The sequence below is a fragment of the Eulemur rufifrons genome, chromosome 7 (genome assembly GCF_041146395.1).
Source record: "Eulemur rufifrons isolate Redbay chromosome 7, OSU_ERuf_1, whole genome shotgun sequence".
NCBI lineage: Eukaryota > Metazoa > Chordata > Mammalia > Primates > Lemuridae > Eulemur > Eulemur rufifrons.
Window position 1 is genome coordinate 222,956,101 of NC_090989.1, and position 16,151 is coordinate 222,972,251.

Genomic DNA, 16,151 nt, shown 5'->3' on the forward strand with positions numbered 1-16,151 from the left:
CATTATTCACGATAATGCACTATGCAGTTGCCCTGAACACTAAATTAGCAAATAGTGAGCCATTGCTGTTAGGGAAAATACAGGATTAGTCCTGCAAGCCTCTGGTCACATTTTTACCAATCCATCAATATATAACCTTGTTTTATATATATTTCTGCTTAAAGACACCTTATTTAATATATATTTTTGATTTATCAACATTGAACTCACTGCCAACAGCACTACAACTCGTGCCTGAATGAAGCTATCTAACACACATATTTCCTCTGAAAGGCACATCACAGCCTTCTTGCTCTTAGGAACACAACAGCACTTCAGAACGATGCTGTGGGGACGTTTTAAACAACGAGATCACCAACAAAAAGCATAAAAGTTTATAAAACTTCACACTAAATAAATTGTGAAAAGGACACTTGTTTACAGGATGAGAGCTGAAATGAGAAGGCAGAACATCACCTAGTGTGACCCCAGCTGGGAGTGTGCACATCTGGTGGACTCAAACATTTGCTGCTCTGCACATGTCCACATATGACCACTGTAGACCCATAAGTATTAATTTGTAGGTTGCAAATACATAAATTTCAGCAAGTAGAAAAATTAGCAAATATAGAATCTGCAAATAATGGGAATTAACATTAATACTATTATAAATGCTATGCATATTGATGGGAAAAATTTTTTGTTACAGAAAAATTATGTAAAGCCTTGTAAAAGGCATTTTGTTGACCTTGGCATACCCTCATACCTTCACCCCTGCAAACAAACCTTCTGAATCAAGAAACATTTTGTACAATCTGCAGCAGCTTAGGGAATGCTAACATTTTGTTCCAATCCGGTGGATGTCTAGTAAAGACGGCTCCAAAGCCTCTGGCAGGTGATCCTGTGTCCCTGGAACAAGATAACAACTTTTAGGAAACGTGTTAGACTGCCACGCATATACTTTCAAAGCCATACAAAACAAATTGGAGGCTGAATTTTTATGATAATTATTTTTAAAAGGGTTGTGATGTTTGCAACTTTTATGCACTTTGCAAAATAAAATGGCCCAACAAGTAAATGGAAATTGTAGCATTTTTATCATTACCTTGACTGCATTTTTTTCAATAATTACAGCATAAGATAAAGGCTATATCATGCACTTCCACAGAGAGGCATTGTGCCAGGTTGCAGGACAATAGCTATGATTAGGAAACAATTCCTGCCAGGTGTAGCGGTTCATGCCTGTAATCTCAGCGCTTGGGGAGGCTGAGGTGGAAAGACGATCTCTTGAGAGCGGGACTTTGAGACCAGCCTGAGCAACAAGAGAGATCCCATCTCTACAAAAAACAAGAAAAATTAGTCGGGCGTGGTGGCACACGCCTATAGTCTCAGCTACTCGGGAAGCTGAGGCAGGAGGATAGCTTGAGCCCAGGAGTTTGAGGTTGCAGTGAGCTAATGATTGCGCCACTGCACTCCAGCCAGGGAGACAGAGTGATACCATGTCTCAAAAACAAAAAAAAAAACAAAACAGTTCCTAACCTCAAAGAACTCGATCTCTGACTAAATACATACATATAAATAACTAGAATGCCAACTGTTATGCAGGACATAAAATCCTCAAAAGGCAAAAATTCAAGAGCAATTAATTCTGATTAATGATGATTAATGAAAGCTTACTGCATGTCAGGCAATATTTCTATGCACATTTCATACTTTATTTCATCTAAATTTCAGAACAACCCTGTGAAGTAGATACTTTTATTAAAATTCCCATTTTACAGGTGAACAAACTGGATTGTAAACACCAAATAACTTTCACCAGTAAATTATAGAGCTGAGGTTTAAACCTAGATAGTCAGAATACTGGGCCAGAAAAAAACTTGTAGAGAGGAAATGACATTTTATCTGGACCCAGAATAAGTATAGTGTTGATTGGTAAACAATCAAAATAAAGAGAATTCCCAAAAGAAGCAACAGCATGAGCAGAAAGTGTGGATGTTTGAGACAAAAGTGCTTAATGTGTTCCTAGAATGTGTAGCTGGGGCCACTATACCTCTTTGCTACTTATATAAATCCTTTTCTGCTTTTGCATATTCTGTAAACAAAAGAAAGTATTAAGAATACCTTTCAATAATCCCAGAGCTCATTGTTTCCTCATTTAATAAGGCTTTGCTCTTTATTGTAGCCAATTCTTTGTTTACATAAACTTGTGACATCTGTTCATGTGCTTCTGATATCCAAATCTGGAAAAATAGAAGCCACTTATAAGAAAAATGAATTAATCACCAAAAATGGCCAGTTACTAAACTTTATTTCTATTGAAGTACATTCTGATTTTAATTGCTGACTCTAGTTGACATTAAAAAATAAGTAATATCTCATAGCTATCAACTATTTCATCATAAATATGTAAAAATGGCAATGACTGTGTATTGTTGGAAAATAAAAAACAAATTTTTAAATGAAATATAAAGTGCTGCATGTAATTAAATGCTAACTCTACCTACTTTGTATTTTCTTATTTATACTTCTCAGGGTTGGTATTAAATTCCCTAAGAAAATGTTTGTAGCAAGCATTTTGTAGATCACAAGGACTTCAGATACCATCATCATCATCATCATCCTATGCTCTTAGGAACACATCCACTCTCTATCACAGAGGATAATTTGGTGAGTTGTCAATAAATTATTATAATGGGGGGAAATCTGAAAATTGTAAGATGTACTCAAACCAATTGCAGAAGCATCATGGGTAGCATCTAGGATATCTTGAGAACAAAAATGGATGCAAAGGGTTCAGTATTTTCTCCATATAAAACTCTAGAAGATCACAAATATGGAGGTTAAGAGCAGAGAACCAGAACTCATCACCAAGGAAAGCTGTTACTTTTCATGAACCTGAAGAGTAGGTTCCCCAAGACATCCAACAAAGCCAACTAGGTTTTTTATTTAAAAAAAAGAGAGACCACTCCTAGAAACCTGGAGCCTTCAATTGCAAGAGTATCATAGCCATATTCAAACATCTTTGATTCACTTTGCATTACTAATAAGGCTCTATTCTAATTAGAAATCTATCCTAATAAAAACAATTTTGATATAGTCTCTGTTCTGGGTGCCTTGGTCTACTCCATGGCTCTCTAGATCCTTGGCTTCTCAGAGCACTGCTCTCTAAGACCTCAAGCTCCTGAATCATTAGCCTCCCAGCCCAATTTCCCAGATCTTGCCCTTATACCCTTAGCTCAACTACTCTTTCTCTCAGATTTCCAGGTTCACAAGTCAATGGTGAGGGACACCGTTTTGGGTCTCATATATGACAAAAAAAGAAAAAATATCTTTTGGGAAAAAAATTAATATCCATAATTTTATTTAAAAGTTTATGAGATTGACTAGAAAATTAAACTTAGGTATGTTCTCATCATTTTCAGCCATAAAGTATTTCAACAAATCAACCAACCCTTTGAAAATTATATGAAACAAAGATATTTCCAAACATGAAATAGAGGAGTAAAAGGAAACAGATAATAATAGCATCAGTGGAACTTAAGTTTATCAAGTGCTTATTCTGTGCCAGATGATGTATTAAGCACTTTATATGTATTATTTCATTAAATACTCAAAGCAACCCTATGAATGTTGAGTATCAGTCATGGTCTCAGAAAGAAAAGAACAATCAAATGGGGAACTGAGGAGAATTTAATGGAAGATCTATTTATAAAAGAGTGGCAAGCACTAAGAAATTCAACGATGTTGACACACCCTGAGGATAGCAATAGTGGAGAGTCACAGGATAGGGCACTTACTGGGACCCAGAGAAACCTATCACTGTAAAGAGAGGGCCATCTGATAGTTGTGGTTTTCAAAACAGACACATAGCCACTGCCAAACCATGGCCCTGTAGGGAGGAAACCACAGGAATAAATGTCCAAGCTCACTCTCTTTTCACCTCTGATCACCGGCAAGTGCCTCCCATGGGCCAATAATGGGAAACCAGAGGACAAGGATGCCCGTTGACGCAGTCCATAAAGGTCAGCCTCTTTGGCACAAAGCAGGTTGAGAAGGGTGGAGAGCAGATCTGGAGGAGCAGATGAAGAACACTTGGCATAATTCATTTCCATTTTATGGAAGGGAAAACTGAGGCTGGACAGGATTAAGTAACACCCAGGTAAATCAGCTAGAAAGAACTTCCACTGTTAAAAACTCATGCAGCCTGACTCATTCATTCATCCATCCACCCATCCATTTCTATGAAGTATCAGGCATCATACTAGGTTCTAGGGCTAGAGTATTATACAAACTCCAGAGGCTATACTGGCTATAGCTTAGTGAGTTATAGTAAATTATGGGCATAATGACAATAACAATAGTACATGGCCAGACACCATTCTAAATGTCTTCACATTAAATGCTCATGACAACTCTTCTATTCTCACTTTACACATCAGAAAATAAAGACACAGAAAGTTGTAGACTCTTGACCAAAGTTACAACCGATAAGTGGTAGAGCCAAGAGTCAAGGAGAAGCTGTCTGACTCCATAGCCCACTCTTAACATCTGTGTTTCCTATATTAGAGGCAAATGTTATCCTCCAATATTAGACCTTCCTTCTTCATCAGTAATAAGAAACTCAAATTTTAGCAGGGCACATGATGTTACAGAACACATTTTCCAGACACCCTTATACTTAGCATATGACCAATGACTAGTGACCAATCAGGCATAAGTGGAAGTAACAGACAACCTCCAGGAAAAGTCTTGTTTTTCTTTTTCTCTTCCTGCTGCATAAAATGTGAACATAATGACTGGTTTCCAGCAGCCATCTTGAGTCCTACCCAAGGGATGGCAGAGCAGAAAGCTGGAAGGAATTGGTCTCTAACAATGTATGGAACTTCTATATCAGTCCCGGTCTCCTGTCCTCCAGACTTTTTACATGAAAGAATAAAACCTTAGTGAACAGCCTCTGTTGATTTATGGTTTCTGTTGCATGTAGGCAAACCTAATTCCACACAATCTTAATGTGAAAAAATCACTTTAGTGTAAAAATGTTCATAACCTGACATAAGGATGGGTAATTCATAAAAGCACTACCATATGTTTAAAAGCCTTTCGGGCTTTATATGTATGTATATCACAAACTGGAGATTGGCAATTTGGTATGTGAGATAGCTAAATTAACACAGTACAAACTCACAGGATAATCACTAAAATTTCCATCTAATTTACATAATAAAATCTTGCTTGAGTCAAATGACAATATAAAAAATATCTAATGTAGACAGGAAGCTCATTTCATAATATCATTCTTGTTCTGTTTTCCTATCAATTTTTTTTAAGTATCAATTTCTAATCTTCCAGAATGAACTCTTTCCATATGGGCTGCACTTCAGAAAACCCACTAGACATGGAGGCTGATTATCTGGTACAGGAAATGAGGAGGTCACTTACAACTTCCCCTCAAGTTACACATTCTCTTTTTGCTGAGGATGACTTACTTACCCCTCGAAGAATCTTGTAGCAAGATTTATTTTAGATGATGCTCAGTTGACAATTCTTTCTTGAGTCCCTTACAGGGCCTCAGAAAGCATGCTCCTCTGAGCCATAGTGAAAGGAGTGCATTGTACTTCCCAAGTCAAATTTTCCCTCTGATGCTACAGGCTGCTTCTGAAACCCTCCAGCCTAGAGCCTTTTGTCAAGCATGAGTGAGACCCCAATCCATCAAGTTGGGGAACTTGTCCAACATTTATTTCTTCTAGGGATAGGAAAAGAATCATCCCCTAAAGGCTTGCTTGAGCAGATTAAGGGGAAAACAATGAAATTATTTTTCTAATTGCACCCTATGAGTCTCAGTTGTTCCTCAACCTCCAGGGAACTCTTATCAAGTTCCCTGGGTGGTACCCTTGAGGCCCCACTCTCAGGTTTGAAGGGAAGAGGACACACTTCCCACGCCTACCCTTTGGGGACCAGTGGGGTGGGGTTCACAGCATGCATGCTTTCTCCAGACAGCTCCTCCACGTTCTAAATACTTTTGGCCAGATCTCTTCAATGTCAACCTTCTTTGTTTATTTTTAAATCTTCAAGGTGAATGAGAGACCAAAAAGCTCAAAACCAGTTACTGCCCAAATGATTTGCATGTCCTACATGAGTGGTTTTGTACCTGACTTTGGAATAAAGGAGGAGTTGGCATCTATTATCTTAGATCTTCAGTCATAACTAAGAATCTTATTTTAGCCTGTTAAATAGCACTCCCCCTACCAGTGTAGCTTTTTTTGCTCCATTGCCAAAAAATACCAAGACATTGTTAGAAGTCTTTATCTTTAAAAATCATTAAAAAGGCCATTCTTATTTCTCAGCAGTTTTGCCCTTGGAAATTCTGGCTCTGTTTTCACACCTAGGCAAACTCAGCAGTGCCATATACAGATTCTAAAGGACCCCAGGGAGGCCCCCACAAATATAACTATCATTATTTTGAACAACTGGACTCATAATGTGCAATCAGAAAAATAAATTCATTGGTTTTTTCCCACTTGTTCAAGCAAGCTTTTATGGGATGGTTCTTTTCCTGTCCCTAGAAAAAAATAAATCTTGGATGTCTCATTTTTTTCCTGATCACTCTCAGATAATAAAACCATTTCTTGTCACAAAATTGTCTCAGTTGAATAACTAATATTACTAAAATAACCACAAAAGGTTGTCCTTCTAGTTGTCCAGTTGTCTAAAAGAAGTTAAGAGCAGAGCAGGTGGAGAAATAGAAAAACAGCCAACTCAGACCCATCCCTCAGCCCCGATTTCCCTCTGCAGACTTCTCCAGCCTAGAGCAGGCTGTAGCTGGGGAAGGAGAAAGGTTTTTACCTTAAATGAAATTCATCATTTTGATGAGATCTTTTAAATATTGAAATGTGACCAATAGACTTTTGTTATCTGAGGGTGACCATAAAAACTGTGGAACCTGCACAAGATTTTATCCAAGCATGAAGAAAGAACTAGCTCCACAAAGCAGCGTGAATAGGCAGTGGAGGCAAAGAATACAGATGTGTGTGTGTTTGCGTATGTGTGTATGTGCATGATTGCACCATTTAAGTCCCATTTGTGCAACATAACGGTTATATCTGCTTAAGTAAACTAATATACATGAAGAATTAAAATCTAATTTCTCTAAGTGTTAAATTAGAGCATGATTATTGATGTAGAAAAGGAGAAGCAAAGGAGAGTGATGGGATCAAAATGGCAGGTGTCCTGCTTTTGTTCCTATCCCAAATCCCTAAAAATGACAGAGAAGATATTTATGAGAATAAACAAATCCACAGATGCAGCAGCAAACAAGGAAAGTACACTCAGTAGCCCGACATTTATATATAATTCCTAAAACAGGAAAAACAGATGCAAATATGGTGATATCAGAAAAGACAACCCAAAGTAGCTCCAGGAGAGGATGCTGAAACCAGTGGCATCAACCCCAAGCTCAGAGATTATGGAGCCGGGAAGCAAGATGAGACCCTGGCTCAATAGTCTCCTGTCCTCAAATATCTTCCTTTCTCCTGGTTTAAATGGTTCTCCTACAACAGCATTTAAAATTATTCCATTTACAAAAATTTGATTCATGTGCTCCTTTCAGGTGCTTAGATATGAATGCAAGAAGTATATGTATGATTTTACTGGTCAAAAATACTATTCTAAAGTTGTTCGATAAAAAAGACACCTGCACTCGAATGTTCATAGCAGCACAGTTCACAATTGCAAAGATGTGGAAGCAACCCAAGTGCCCATCAATACATGAGTGGATTAATAAAATGTGATATATTTTTACCATAGAGTACTACTCAGTCATAAAAATATGGTGAACTACCTCTTCTTTTAACCTGAATGGAACTGGAGACCATTCTTCTAAGTGAAGTATCGCAAGGATGGAAAAACAAACACCACATGTACTCACCATTAAATTGGAATTAATTGAACAACACTTATGTGGACATATGGAAATAACATTCATCAGAAATCAAGCAGGTGGGAAGCAGGAGAAGGGAATGGGTAAACTCACACCTAATGGGTACAATGCACACTGGGTGATGGACACACTTATAACTTTGTCTCAAATGGTACAAAAGCAATTTATGTAACCAAAACGTTTGTACCCCCATAATATTCTGAAATATTAAAAAATTGCTATTCTCCTATGTCAATTAAAGGAAAGAATGCCTGAGCCAATTAAATAAATGATAGTTGAATTTCTCAGATCTGGTATAATTATATCCTTTTATCTTTTAGGGTCAGTAATTTTTGAATGTCATATTTTTATTCACTAAAACAGCTCTTATTTAGGCCTACTTAACTATTCGTCATCTAGTCATAAAATAAATGCAAGCATACTTTTGTACTATTCATTTATTTGCCATTTTAAAATCCAAAATGACTGTGATGCTATTAATATTAGCCTAATTTGCTCATCAGTGTTGTCCTGTTAGTTCCAAAAATGCCTTGGCATTGATCCATTAGCTGTATAAGAAAAATCTGTTTAATAGAATTGCTTGTGTTTTCCTTTGTTCCTTTATGTCTGACAAGTTCTCACCTTCTATGACACAGCATCATATGTGCTCTGCACTTAATCCTTCTAAGTTTTCATGATTCAACATGTACCCCTTCCTCAAAAGTGGTCTTTCTTTAGCCTTTCTGTGGCTCTCGCTTTAACATCAGCCTAACACTCTAGGAGGGTAACAGTGATTGTGACAGGGCCTTTGGTAGCATTGTGCAGGTCCTTGGGAGAGGGGCTTCACAAATTGAAGAAACAATGGTAGACATACCCCTGATGATTTCCGTTTGCATGGAATTCACTTTGATATAGTTATGTAGCACCTGAATAAAGTCCAAATAAAAAACAAAATACCATAGTTTAAAATGTTATTACCCATCATTGCTTAGACTAAGACAATCAGAGCAAACCCAGTGGTTTGAATCACTGCTCCCCTGTGAATCTAGATCCCCCATGGCCCCACGTGGCCTCCTGAAACCACATGTCCACTGAGTAGGGAACCGATTACCCCACATTGAAACCTGAGTGGTTTGATTCCAGACTCCACCAAGAGATGTTTCCTTTAAGATTCAGCTCAGGAGCCTCAAAGGAAACCATCCCTGAACCTCCACCAACCATTTCAGTTTAGCTGCACCTCACTACATCCTGATCTTCCTATCATAGCAGCCATCGTACCCCTTGCCACTGTGTTACATGCCCCGATTTCCCCTATGAACCCATGACTTCCTCATGGGCAAGGACCTTGTTTTGAATTATGTTTCTTACCCTAGCACTTAGCATAATGCCTGGCAAAATAATAGGGCCTGAAAAAATGTTTGTTGAATGGAGTCCTTCTTCCTTTTTCCTTCTTTTCTCTCTTCCTTCTTTTCTTCCTTCCTTCACCCCTTCCTCCATTGCTTCCTTCTTTCCTGTCTCCGCTCCTTCCCTCCTGCCTTCCTCCCTTCCTTCCTTCCACAAATATTTATTCACACCCACTATGTGCCAGGCACTGTTCTAGGAACTGAAGCTACAACAGGAAACAAAACAGAATAAAGTCCCCACTTTCACGGAGCTTGTATTCTATTAATAATAATGGGAAGACAGACAATTAACAACTAAATAAGTCTAAAATATGTCCAGTGATTTAAGTGTCATGAAGAAAACTAAAGTAAGGAAAGGGGATAGAGAGGACAATAAGATCGGGCTGCTCTTTTACATACTAATGGGTAACAGTCTCATCGAGCACGTGGGACTTGTAAGCAGATACAATCAGAAAACAAATCCACCATTCCTCCTCCATCACTGCCCACCCATAGCCATTTGGAGGCGCTAGTCCTTTCTCATGTTCTTTGAGGAAATGTAAGACATGTCCCAGGACTTTTTTGGCTATTTTCAAATAATATAAAAATGCTCTGGCTATTTCTGTCTCAAGAAAAGTCTTATTGAGGTAAGTAAAATACCAGTCCCATATAATAGTCAAAAATTCAAATTTCACTTAAAAGTTAAAGATTCTCATTTCTCCCCCTTGGGCCTGCTCTGGCCCAGCCTATTGCAGTGGGAACAGAGACATGGGCCACTTCTCAATTGTCTCCTGTGGACATCTTCCCTGCTCTCCACCTCCCATAGCTTCCTTGGGGTGGATGCCAAGAGTGCGAGGATATACGGAAGGAGAGAGTGGTAAGTGCAGGAATGGCAGAATGTAATCTTGTTTTGGTTTCCTCCGGGTATGTCTACCTTTGACCCACTCCGGCATTGGCAAACGTTCAAAGCTGACTTTCTTGGGATGTTCTGATAGACTTTGGGATCCCCTCTGGGAACATTCAATGGCATGTCCCATGCTACAAGATGCCCTTGGCTGGACTTAATTGTCCAGCTTCAGACCCTGGAAACCCAGTCATTCCCTCTCCCGTCCCTATATGAGGAGTTCTTGGACAGGCTCTGAAATGGCTGTATGTCATCTTCCTCTTCCACATGGCCACATCTGATCCACAAAAGCCACATCTGGGCCCAAGCATTCACGCATCCTTGCCCCACCTTTAAGGATATGTAGCTGGCTTCCTCTTAATGCTCTGCTTCTTCAGACAGATCACCAGAGCTTCGTGTCTGAACTTCACCAGGCATCCAGGGGGCTTTGCAGATGAGACTTACAGCACACCATTACCAATTCCAAACCCTCTCTCTACTATCCAACTTCTTTTTTGGCTTCTTGCATTTCAATCCTCTTATATCCTTCACATGAGTGGGAAACTAATAGCACCATCTTCTTTGAGGCTCTCACATAAGTGATCTGACTCTTCACCTTGGCACATGAGGCTATCGTTTTGTTCTTAGACGTTCGAAGCCTTAGCCCAAATGGAGACAAAGAAAGGCCCATTTAAAATCCTGTTACAAATAAATGATGCTCACATTAGTCCCAGCAACAGCATTTAAGGGCAAGGAGAACTTCAATCAGCTAAATGAAAATACTAGTGGACATAAGAAGCAGCCACTCAGCAACAACCTTGCAAAAAAAAACCAAAAATGCTAAGAAGGCATTCAGGAGGGAAACAGATGGGCTAAACAGCACGGGTGTGGACGAAATTCAGGAAACAGGGCAGAAGTCACAGCTAAGATGTAAGAAATCAAAGGCTCAACACATATGCAGTGAGATATATACAATACCCAAGCCAGAACAAAAAATAATCAGGTTTCTTTTCTTTTTTTTTTTTTTTTTTGAGACAGAGTGTCTCTCTGTTGCCCAGGCTAGAGTGAGTGCTGTGGCGTCAGCCTAGCTCACAGCAACCTCAAACTCCTGGGCTCAAGCAATCCTCCTGTCTCAGCCTCCCGAGTAGCTGGGACTACAGGCATGCACCACCATGCCCGGCTAATTTTTCTATATATATTTTTAACTGTCCATATAATTTCTTTCTATTTTTGGTAGAGATGGGGTCTCGCTCTTGCTCAGGCTGGTCTCGAACTCCTGAGCTCAAACAATCCGCCCGTCTCGGCCTCCCAGAGTGCTAGGATTACAGGCGTGAGCCACCACGCCCGGCCATCAGGTTTATTTTCTGACAGGAGGACGTAGCTGTGGGGGGTACAGAGGCCACTGAACAAGAAGTGGCTCAGTTTGGCACTCCAAGAGGCAGTTTGGGAAAGTTTATAAGATCTTCGACTTTAGAGCCAGAGGAGAAAAATGGATTTTAATTTTTAATACATTTCTTAGCTGTTTGACTTTACACCAGTAATTAAGCTTCCTTGGCCTCAGTTTCCTCATGTATATGATGTGAGTCATTTATGGCACCTGCCTGAAGAGTCGTCCAGAGGATGAAATGAAGCACTTTTAATGCAACCGTCTTATTGAATTGATCCTCTTGCACCAATAGGATGCAATTATGAAGCAATTTTCTTTTACTCAAACTGCCGCCCCTTCCCTCCCACACAGACAGCTCGTTCTTTCCTTTTGTTTGATGAAATTCTTAGGCAGTCTCATAGCTTCTCCGGGCCCCTCGAATCTCAAGAAGGATCTCATTTTAGTCATGAACTTTCCAGTTCAATGGAATAACCAAAACTTGTCACTGTATTAGATGTGAGCTTCTCACCTGCTTTGGGCCCGGAAGCCTCTGTGGGTGGAGGCTTGCTGGGCTGTCACCCTCCCCTGCCTCTCTGTGCTGGTCACGGACCCCTCCCAGTCTAGCTGATGGGGACAGAGCAGGTGATTGGGCATAGTGTTAAGTGGCCCTTGCCCTCTTGACCTGCACTGGTGCCCCTGGACTTGAAGGACACCCAAAATTGACTCCTTCTCACCTAGGCTACTTTTGCAATTGTTTTTAGGAATTCTCTGAGGCTTTCCAACTGCAGCTTTCTGGAAGCAGGCAAAGTTTCTCCTCCCCCTATCAGCTATAACCCCTCTTCCTGAGCTTTGGATATTGGATGGGTCCCTTGTGCCCAGCCTCCTTGGACCACCACCACCCCTATTCCTCCCTCAGGCAGCTTTTTTCAAGAGGGCTCTGGCAGAATCTCTCAGTGGGTCCCATGGGGAAACTCACAGGCTCACATACCCTTGGCCATTGCCATCCCTGCTCCTAGGGTGGCTCATTCCCTTTCTCTTTCTGCTCTGCCATGTCAGGGCTGACGTCTCACATGTAGTTTCTCAGGCATATGTCACATACCCGGACTCTGTGTCTTCTAAATTCCAGGACACACATATTAATCTCTCTGCATGCTTCCCTTGAAGCCCCTCTCAACTGGGGAAGAAGGGGCACGTAACCCACAAATAAACAAATCCTCTTTCAACTCTTCAGCTCCTCATCTTTAAGGACAAAACTACTCATACTGGTTTAGCCTAGTGTAGGATCTCTTAGCAGGTCCTGCCTAGGTGGTCCAGCCTCTAAAGAATGTGTGGCTCCTGCCAACTATTAAGAATGTTCTAGTCTTTAGACCTCCATCAGAACTCAGTGACAACAGGAAGAGGGACTCAACTATCCTCCTGCTACATCCAGCATCACACCTGGCACATGCAGGTATGGAGTCTCTGCACTCATACTCTCCTCCTTATCTTTGCACCTGGGACCTTGGGTGTGTCATTTGACATCTGTAAGTCTGGGTTTAGACCTGGAATGGTAATATCTTTCTTGCCAACTTTGTAGCTTTGTTATGAAGAATAAGAAACAAAATGGATGGGCCAGTGCTTTATACACAAAAAGTCTATAGAGAAAAATGTAACTTATTATTAAGCTATGAGAGTAGCAGTTTCATCAGAAATAGTGACTCCTCATCTATTTTCCTTTCTATCGAATACATACTCCAAACCTTGTAGGGGAGCAACAGGGTTTCAACGGCCATCCACAAAAGGACATAGAAAAGGTAAATGTTACTCTTTATTTATACATCCTTTATTAAATCTGAGGCTTGACCAAGTAATGCATAGAATGTAGAGGAAGAATGTTTGTGGTTTCCACACCTCATATTTCACCTCATCTCACTTCCTCCCACAACCCAGAAACCAAGAGCATTTTTATTTAAGAATCAAAAATAAATGTTTTTTAAGGACCAAAGGCTCTAAGTGCATGCCAGGCAATGCCTGTCTTGCCCACCTTTCTATTGTCCTGGCCACAGCTCCACGCTCAAGAAAGCAAGGTTAAGCTGGGCATGGGGGAAGCAGGGCAAGGTGGCTATTGCCTGAGTTGGGCATCGGACTCCAGAGCTCTGAAGGAAACCAAAATATTTTTCCCCACTATATATTGAGAATTGTTAAATTAAAGAGACTGGAAATGCAGGGAACACTCTGCCTCAGCCTCTTTTCACCTGATGGCAGGACATGAATCCTTCCTTGTTGGAGACAGCACTTGCTTATTGGCCCACCAGGCACGGGAGGAATTTGGGAACAGATTTTACTGTCTTGTAACATTTTCCTGCCTTTTAAAAGACTACACTGCTCTCTCCTTTGTCCTGTCACTATATGGGATTTATGGATTTTTGTTGAAATACTATTTAAGCAAGGCCTCTAAGACACTGCCTTGACAGAGATATACTTTTAAACTGAGGCCTCTCCCACATGATGTGTATAGCATATGCTAATAAGCTTCTGCTTATTTTATTTATTTATTTATTTATTTTTTGTTAATTTGACTTTTGTTGTCAAGAAAGTGTCTCAATGCAGAACCTAAAAAGAGAAAGAAAAGAAATAACGTTTTCTCCCCTGTAGCCCCATCTGTATGCTGGGGATGACCAGTGAGAACACCTGATACAAAGGGCAAGAGGGTCAGGCGGTAACTGGGGACACCATCAGACTGTCCCTGAGATCTGGGCCATGGGGCAAAAGGAAAACCTGAGCAGAGAGAAACAGCAATGCTGTGTGCATGAGCAGAGACTGTGTGCCTGTGCGTGTGTGTGTGCGTGTGTGTGTGTGTGTGTGTGTGTGTGTGACAGAGAAAGTAGGGTGGGGAGAGGGACGTCTTGCTTTAGAACTGTCTTGGTTCCTGTAAGTTGCCTCATTCCATATCTGGGCAGCTGTAACTTTAAAATAAATCTCCAATTTTCAGGCTGTCCTTATTATTAATACTTTCTGTCCATTGCCTAGAAGAAGAAGGAAGGAAATGGCACTGCCATGCTAAGCTCATTTGTTTTCACCACCCTGCAAGATAGAGAATCTTCTAGAACACTTTCCAATGTAGATTTATGGATCTTCTTAGGCATTCTCTATTGGAAAAGCTGTTCTGAAACTAGCCCAACCTTAGGGGGCAGAATGTGACATAAGCCCAGTCTTCTCATTGCATGCACATCCATCCTTGTCAAATCACCAGCTCTTCAGGCCCCGAGGCCACCCTCTAAGGCTGAACTGTCTTCAGCTAGCTCCAAAGCTTCTGACATTATGGGACACAATTTGGGAGTCTTAGAAGTTGAGCCCCTGCCTCACGCTGACTGAGCAGGCACCCAAGGAGCCAAGCAGTAGCTTACTAACATACAAACAGAAATTATTTATGCAATGAATATTCATTTTATAACTAGGTTGCACAAAAGTTACGAGAATATTAATAGCATATCTTTATTTACTCACATCTCCACTACCTTAAGACAAGTACGAAGACTTGAAATCAAAGACCTAGGTTCAAACTCTCACTCTTCCACTTCCAAGCTATGTGACTATGAGTAAGTCACTTAAACTCTAGGAGTTTCTTTATCCTCTTCTGTAAAATAGAGTTTTGTTTTTTTTTTTTTTTTTGAGACAGAGTCTCGCTCTGTTGCCCGGGCTAGAGTGAGTGCCGTGGCGTCAGCCTAGCTCACAGCAACCTCACACTCCTGAGCTCAAGCGATCCTCCTGTCTCAGCCTCCCGAGTAGCTGGGACTACAGGCATGCGCCACCATGCCCAGCTAATTTTTTCTATATATATTTTTAGCTGTCCATATAATTTCTTTCTATTTTTAGTAGAGATGGGGTCTCGCTCTTGCTCAGGCTGGTCTCGAACTCCTGAGCTCAAACGATCCGCCCACCTCAGCCTCCCAGAGTGCTAGGATTACAGGCGTGAGCCACCGCGCCCGGCCCTATAAAATAGAGGTAATAATAACTACAGTACAGGGTTATTGTGGAGGTGAAGGGGACATCTAGCAAGATGCTGCTGCAGCAGCTACAACAGCATCGTAACCACAGTAACAATTTCCCAAGCACTGGCTATGTGCTAGGCACGTGTCAAGTGCTTTACTTGCTTTATCTCATGGAATGTCCCCAATAATCTTATGCAGGAGGTACACTTTGCTGACGCACATAGTGGCTAAGTCACCTGCCTAAGTAACTAGCACAGCTAAGGAGGGGAGTGGTGCTGAGAAAATGCTCCTTCCCTTTAGTTTTTCATGTTTCACTGTGACAAAGATTCCAGACTTAAACCAAAGAAATTAACAGCAACGACTTACCGGGGGTTCATCGGTTCCAAGTCGCCAATATGTTGAGCTGCATAGTTTTTTTATTTTCTCAGGACCCTCTATATCATAATCTTTGGGAAAAGCTTCTCGGTCACGGTGCCTTAAAACAAAAAATTAGGAGTCCATTAAGGGATAAAGCTTATTTATCATGTATTTAATTAGATAATTAATTTTTTTAATTATCTAATGAAAATTTACTATATTTGTGCATTATTTTAATTATCAATTTACTGGATTTGTGACATATATTTTCATCTCTTTTCAAGTAATTCTCAGG

At 40.5% G+C, this 16,151-nt stretch overlaps 1 protein-coding gene across 2 annotated transcripts in view; it reads right to left on the reverse strand.

Annotated features, from left to right (window-relative positions):
* Positions 1 to 16,151, reverse strand: part of CFAP95 (cilia and flagella associated protein 95) — an 83,823-nt gene that overhangs the window by 44,092 nt on the left and 23,580 nt on the right. For both annotated transcript variants that reach the window (XM_069474129.1, XM_069474128.1), the window contains exons 2-4: positions 15,866 to 15,974; positions 2,104 to 2,222; positions 820 to 888 (exon numbers count right to left, since the gene is read on the reverse strand). In XM_069474129.1, the coding sequence (XP_069330230.1) occupies positions 820 to 888; positions 2,104 to 2,222; positions 15,866 to 15,974 (297 nt within the window). The remainder of the gene's footprint in view (positions 1 to 819; positions 889 to 2,103; positions 2,223 to 15,865; positions 15,975 to 16,151) is intronic.